Raw genomic sequence first — 6,617 nt, forward strand, 5'->3', positions numbered from 1 at the left:
AGTTCCCTTGCTCGGCTTGACGCCAGCAGATTCTTGAATCCCTCCAGTCTTGAGGGGTGTGTATGTGTATCATTTTAGACTCCGCATCTGTGCCAGTCGGCACATGACAGAGCGTACACTGTACACAATCAGTACAAGGTATCTGCCAGTGCGTTCTCTACCCATGTCACGTCCCGTTGAGCAGATCTCACCACGTTAAGCTTGTCAAGTCTGAATGGCCTCCTCATTGTCATTGCAGTTCGTTTCCCAGTCGGAAGCTTCAGCCTTGTCTTTCCTAACCGTGCTACTATCTCATTCCATTGTCTCCTCACACACACCCCGCGCTGCGTGGCCCAATAGCCATAATTTTCCACAACATCCTCGACTTCCGAACTCAGTGTTACTAGGTATATGCCTGTGGCTCCTGCGGATCAAGGAAGACGCGAGTCACGGTATGTTAACTAATGGGTTCACTCTCATGTCTTTTCTGTCAACAATCTTGACTTCCTCAGTCTTTGGTGACATATTACGCGAAATTCAGGTTCAGAATCTCAATCCTGAGCCTGAGCTTGGCAGCACAGCAATTGTGAGAAACTGGATCCTTACAAGTGCAATTTACGCGGAAGAAATACAAGTACTGATGGAAAAAGAGAGTGGGCTTCACATGAATGCTGCCCACCTTCACCTGGCACATCAATGAACACGTTGTTCATCCACAGAGGTCTAAGCAGATTTCCTTGCAGTAAGTCAGGCCCTAGAACGACAAACCGATATTTCCCATTTCTGATCTCCTGCTTGACGAGTAACATAACATAACCATAGATGCATAACCAATCATTTATCGATAAATACGTGCCTTGATGGTTTCCTTGTTTATCGTCATCGCTTCCAGTGCTATTGCAGTGAGCCCTAAATCCTTGGCACTTTCTACATGCTGATCCACCAGTTTTTTCAGTGGTACAATGATGAAAGAGACTCCTAGGTTATTTTTTTCAAAGAGGGCTGGGAGGAATAAAGTGTAGGTTTTCCCTGTCCCTGTTGCAGCTGTTGATACTAAATTCTGCTTTGGCTTGCGAAGCAGAAACTCGGCAATCTCAGCTTGGAACCAGCAAGCACATTGGTTCCAAGTCACTTCACTCTGAACCCTTATATGCTCAGCAGAAGGTGTCCTAGTGTCTGTTGCATGATCTGTGGATGAGTCCATGGTGTAAAAGACAGTGAAGGAGCGGGGGGTGGGTTTGGCGCTTCTAGGAGATTCCTTTTTGAGACCCAAGAGTTGTTTCGGGGTTTGCCGGTGGGCACCGCCACTGCCATAGTGAACCAGTCGAAGTGTCGCGCGCTGGTTTTCGGAGTAGATGATCGGACATGAACTCTTTAACCCCGTTACATGTGACTTATTATTTGTATTAATAACTGTATTGGGGTGGTCTGTATTGATTGCAGATTTGTCCAGATAACGTGATTTCTGAATTGTAATACAAAGGGGTACTTAATTATTTTCTAACATTGTGTAGTGCGCGTCCACGAAGCGGAGACGGCTGGGTTCGAGTCTGCACCAAACCCTGAATTTGGGCTTACCAACCCACTTTCGCTATCTTAAACTTTATACCCCCAGTCAATACATTCCAGCATTCACCGATGGAGCATTTGTCGGTGTCAATGAACGAAAGCAATATCAGTGTAGTCGCCAATCTCCTACGCAATGTTGAACGTTTGAAGACTCTGGAGTTCGAGCTTGTGGCTTCCCCAAACCTAGACATTTCAGGCATCTTCCCTCGTTCATTCCCCCGGCTTGAGAATCTCGTGGAAGGGTTTCCTCCACGCGTCTCAAACACCTATATTGCCAAGCACCACAAAGTTTGGGCCCCTCTTCACTCGATGACACAATAAAGAAGGATATTCTGAAGGGCCTCATCTCCTTAGGGGCTAGAACGTCATCTAGCCTGCTGCAGGATTGCCTCGTTCACTGTCACGCGCCTGAATGCCTAGGAGTTTACGTCGCCAGCGGACGAGAGTATCAGATAATCAGGATGCTGGAGTCCCTACTTCCAACTGCGAAACCGCCAGGTTCATTTCTCCTACATCTCTCGGCATACCACTGTCCCAATCTCCAGAGAATAATGTTCGCGATCTATCTGAGACCTGATCTTCAAGCAATCAAATGTAGTTCTAATCACATCCTTGAACTCCTTGCCCTCCGACTGCGTCTCTCAAATGTTGAAATCAGGATCCGCATAGAAACCCAGGACCCCCGCGAGTTGGATCTATCTCCCCTTATTAGGGATCTTCCGGAAGCCTTCCCAGCCAGGGTGGTTGTTTGGGGCCCATTTCGCCGCTCCGACCAACCTTTTTAAGCCACATGAATACAACCCTCCGGTTTAGCGTTGAGCGCGTCGTTTCATCTGTTGAAAATCTTGGTTTTTCTTGGGAGTTATAGTGCGCTGTGGCCGACTCACAATGTGATGTTGAGCTTGCGGCGCTGTATTTCCTTTCTTGGTATTCCCGCTACCAAAGTCAGTGCGCCATTGAGGCGACTGCTTATAAAAGCAGTGAACAATTTTTCCCTTTCGTCTCCCTCAGTTCAACTACGATTGACTGAGCGTAACACGCTAGCGTAAATCGCTAATATCCTAATATCATCTTGCGCGAGATGTTCAATGCCCACTTGTCCTGCTTCACAAGTTGCCTCACAACGCCTAATGATTGCAAACGGCTGATCGCCTACTGTAGTTATGCTTATACATGAAGTTGAAAGAGATATTTCATCCAAGTTAAAAGCCATTCCCAGCAGCAGAGGTTCCCATCTCGGGGGTCCCCCTACATTTCGGCATGGACAGAATCTCCTGTCTTTGCTTTCCCCTCAAATCAGCTTTGCTGTTCCATGTCGACGCACGCTCGCCACGGAGCTAGCACAGTGCGATCGCTGCAATTCCATCCCTTGTATTAAGTACAACTGGTGGGCACCGCCTGACACGGCCAAACCTCCCACTCTTCTCACCGCCACCTCGAACCATCGTTTGAGCGGAAAGGAATATGCAGAAACGAGGTGTGTACACTGGAATATTTCCTCTGATGACTCGTCATTCAATCGTATCGGATCAATCATCGAGCCAACAACTTCAGCTCCTAGGCCGGGTCTTTCGTTCTCGTTGGGGATTTTTAGATGTACTTGTAACCACCGGGCAGATTCGAAGATTCGGGTGATATATCAGTTTGCAAAAACCAGGATTTAGTGGAGAGCGTGCAGTTCTGCCAGTAGAATGATTCCCCCTCCTGGCGTTCTTGCGTCCAGAAAACAGATTTGAGATCATGGCACGAGGACGACCCCCCAATGATGTCAGCTCCGATGTTAGGAATGGAGCGATGATGGTCCGATGGGTAGGGGAGAAGCCAGCTCCAGCCCCAATTGCGAAGTCAAAATCAATCAGAGATATGCCTTGTATTGAAAAATTCTGGGTTAGTTGCAACTCACCATCAACCAAAGCACGATATGCCACTGAAGTCTTCAAATGGAATGGACGTGATCGGAGGCCGTCGTGGGCCCAAGACCATTGCGCGGAGGATGCGATTATTAAATCAGCGGTTCCCCATTTACAAGAGGTTGGACTCAACCATGGGTTCCAGCAGCGAGCGAATCAAGATTATTATGGTTGAACATTTCAGACATTAGCACTTAACGCCTTTTTGCCTCATGAATTTCAGCAGCTCAACCTCCGCGATTAGCTGCCAGAGAGCTTTACAACCTCGACTGTGGCAGCTTCGCGCTGTTTGACCTCTCCGATGGCCCAAACCATCGTTCCTGGCAGAATCAAGTGAAGTACCTCTGGGCGACCGAAATGCGCTTACCACGCCCCTTTATGCTTCTTCCTCTTTTGTTTTTCTCTCCTCTTGTGACACGGGTCTTCCCCTTGACCAAGAAGTAAGCCCTGTCCGCAGACCGCAGACCTTCTCCCGGCCCTAGTCCCCGTGTGGCTCGTCACATCATTCACCGGATGGCGGATGGATGAACGGCTCGAATCTGAGCTGGGCAGGAGTAGCATTCGCCAGTATTAACATTCCTGAAGTTCTCTCCAAATGGTATAGGAATGCTCCTGTAGAGACCTGAACGGTTGAAGTACCGAGGCTCAAAGTTCGTGCCTTGTATAAAATGTCCAAGTAAGTGCCGCCTGAGACCGCTTGCGGAAAAGAGTTCTACGGCATATCCTGCAAGCTGAGCTCGATCTGGGGACGTTTCCCCAGTAGTATGCATTGACGTTGTGCACGAGATGCCATAGTTCGAAAACCCTTCGGGCGTGCTCACTTGGGTCGAACACATCCACCACATCGATGTGGCCTCTGTCCTTAGAGAGCCTCGACAAGGCTCCCAAAGTCAATGTTTTCACACCGATTACCGAAGTCTTCAGATTTAGGCTGCAAGCATGTGTAAGTCGCATCATTGAGATCAGAATGGGAGGAAATGTTGAGCATCCCGATATTGAAACTCGAGATCTAGAGCTAGTTCAACCGAAGAATCACAGCTGATACTAGCTACTTGCGACAGAGAACTGTGCGGGGGGGGGCGAAAAGGACCTGGGCTGAGTTTCCGTGCACGGACTCACGAAGACGCTTTCATCCTATCCAGCTCATTGCATATGGAATGATGACCAGCAACAAGCTACTCAGAATTTAGCAAATTACAGATGAGGTATCCCTGCCACCATGACCACAAGGGGACAGCGCGCGGATGATACTGGCCCAGGGCATCGTGCGGAGGGGGTGGAGTTAAGAAATGAGTTCGAGACTCGTATCCGGCCCATGGATCTATGTACTAGGCACTGAGACGAAATCATCGCCGGAAGCCCGCAAACATGAACGCAGAGCAACCAGATGAAATAGTCTGTGGCTCCTTGCTGCGCGATGAAAGGCTTCTAGACGGTAGCAGGGTGAAATTTTTTAACCTTACTGAACCTGGTTTAGTCTAATATCTTACAAACGGGTAAATTGTAGTCACGATCGTCAACTTTTCAACCAAAACATTTCTCCTGGAACTTGGAATCATACCAAGATTGTCAGCAAGTATACGATAAACTTGCCCCAATAATTCTTGATTTGAGGGTTCTTCATATAAATCCTGGTTCGGCTTTTTGCTAGACTTGGGCAACACATGCTCTGGAAAGAGTCTGTGTGTGTCCTCCTTGAAGGGATCATTGAACATGGCTCTTTCCTCAGCTGCCATTTGACGATTGAACCGCCCAACCCAGTGCCTGCATAGCGCTTCAGCAAAATTCCTGTACTGTCTGTGAAGGGGAGCCCTCGCGAGAAGGGTTGCCGTTTCTGTTACAGCCTTGGAAGCACGACAATTACCTGGGTCCTTGAACCATGAAGACAAAAGACGGGGACTGATGGTGAGAATTTCATCATCATCTCCTTTGTCCATGCAGATGCAGATGTAAATGAGACACCAGGCAAAAGACTCCGAATCGTGTCGGTACAGACGTAAAACCGAGCCAATAATTGCTTTTTCACTGAGGAGATCTAGGGCCATGAACGGCATAGTTCCAGTGTTGTCCTTCCCGCTCAGTTCCTTCTGTTTGCCCAATCGAGCTAGGTCGAAGTCGACAAGAACCCCGCATTTCGTATCGGGCTTGTACATCAAGTTTCGTGCGCTGTCCCCATGGCAGATATTCCTTTCCCACAATGCCCAATGACCTGCTGCAAATGAATGCTGAGGGATAACACAAAAAACGAAAACACGACGTACAGAAGAAACAGTCCAAATATGCGATTAGCATGTGTTCCCCATCTAGACGCTTGAGCTCCCCCAGACGGTCAAGTATGACGAAACGAAGCGCTCACACCCTGGTCGTGTCCAGATCCAGAAACTTCCGGATGAACCTCATCGAACACGTTACATAGGGAAGGTCTGTGTTCATCAGCAAACTTGGTAGGGAGCTCTCAGAGCTCTGTGAGCAAATTGAGTCTTTTTGCTGTGCACCCTCTACACATTGGGTGGAGAAAATTAAATGTTTGAATGATTTTATTCTCCTAAGGATGCAGAAGTGCAAAGATAATATGTATATACATTTTTGGAAATGCATATTCCATGGCCAGCATCATTACTTGAAACACTCTATGAGCTCATAGAGCTTTTTGTTTTTAAATCATGGATGGTCTTCATATCTCCATGAAATCTGCTTAGTTATTTTGGCACCAGTAGTGCAAAGATAATATGGATATATATGTGTGTAAAATGGCCATTGTCATTGCTCTGAAAGCTCTATGAGCTCTATGAACTCAGTGGGCTCATAGAGCTCATATACCTTTTGTGTTTACTAAAATCAGCACCTTATTTTTTATTGCTATTTACAAAATTTGAGGAAAACTCTGAAATTCAAAAATTTGCACTTTATCTTTCATCTCATTTCTTGCTCAAAACTCAACCAATTTTGATGATTCTATGTGAATTGGAAAGCACCAAAGTGTGGCAATGTAACCATGCATGTTATGTAGGGTATAAATCAGTTTTAACAAAGTGTTCCAAATGAAGTAAATTGAAAATAAAGCAAACAAAAAGCTGATGTATTCTTCAGATATCATCCAAGCCTTTGACACCAAATTTCCCATGGTCAAAAAGCCATGGTTATTTGGCTCACTGTCAG

The 6,617-nt window shown here is 46.9% G+C and overlaps 2 protein-coding genes across 2 annotated transcripts; both read right to left on the reverse strand.

The window, feature by feature from the left end:
• Positions 1 to 3,626: 3,626 nt before the first annotated feature.
• EI90DRAFT_3164606 (uncharacterized protein) lies at positions 3,627 to 4,722 on the reverse strand (the record flags this gene model as incomplete). Its single annotated transcript, XM_039066290.1, has 7 exons — positions 3,627 to 3,778; positions 3,826 to 3,936; positions 3,969 to 4,002; positions 4,034 to 4,200; positions 4,280 to 4,389; positions 4,578 to 4,633; positions 4,657 to 4,722. 7 exons carry the CDS (start codon positions 4,720 to 4,722, stop codon positions 3,699 to 3,701), a joined length of 624 nt encoding a protein of 207 aa, XP_038923904.1. The 3' UTR covers positions 3,627 to 3,698.
• A 193-nt stretch (positions 4,723 to 4,915) lies between these two features.
• EI90DRAFT_3027933 (uncharacterized protein) lies at positions 4,916 to 5,888 on the reverse strand. Its single transcript, XM_039058027.1, has 5 exons — positions 5,817 to 5,888; positions 5,720 to 5,774; positions 5,323 to 5,667; positions 5,014 to 5,222; positions 4,916 to 4,943 (listed from the first exon to the last, which is right to left on the reverse strand). The coding sequence occupies exons 1-4, from the start codon at positions 5,856 to 5,858 to the stop codon at positions 5,014 to 5,016; spliced, it is 651 nt and encodes a 216-aa protein (XP_038923905.1). The 5' UTR covers positions 5,859 to 5,888; the 3' UTR covers positions 4,916 to 4,943.
• Positions 5,889 to 6,617: the final 729 nt, after the last annotated feature.

This window comes from Cantharellus anzutake, assembly GCF_015039405.1.
Source record: "Cantharellus anzutake strain C23 chromosome Unknown EI90scaffold_1, whole genome shotgun sequence".
In the NCBI taxonomy this organism is placed as follows: Eukaryota; Fungi; Basidiomycota; class Agaricomycetes; order Cantharellales; family Hydnaceae; genus Cantharellus; species Cantharellus anzutake.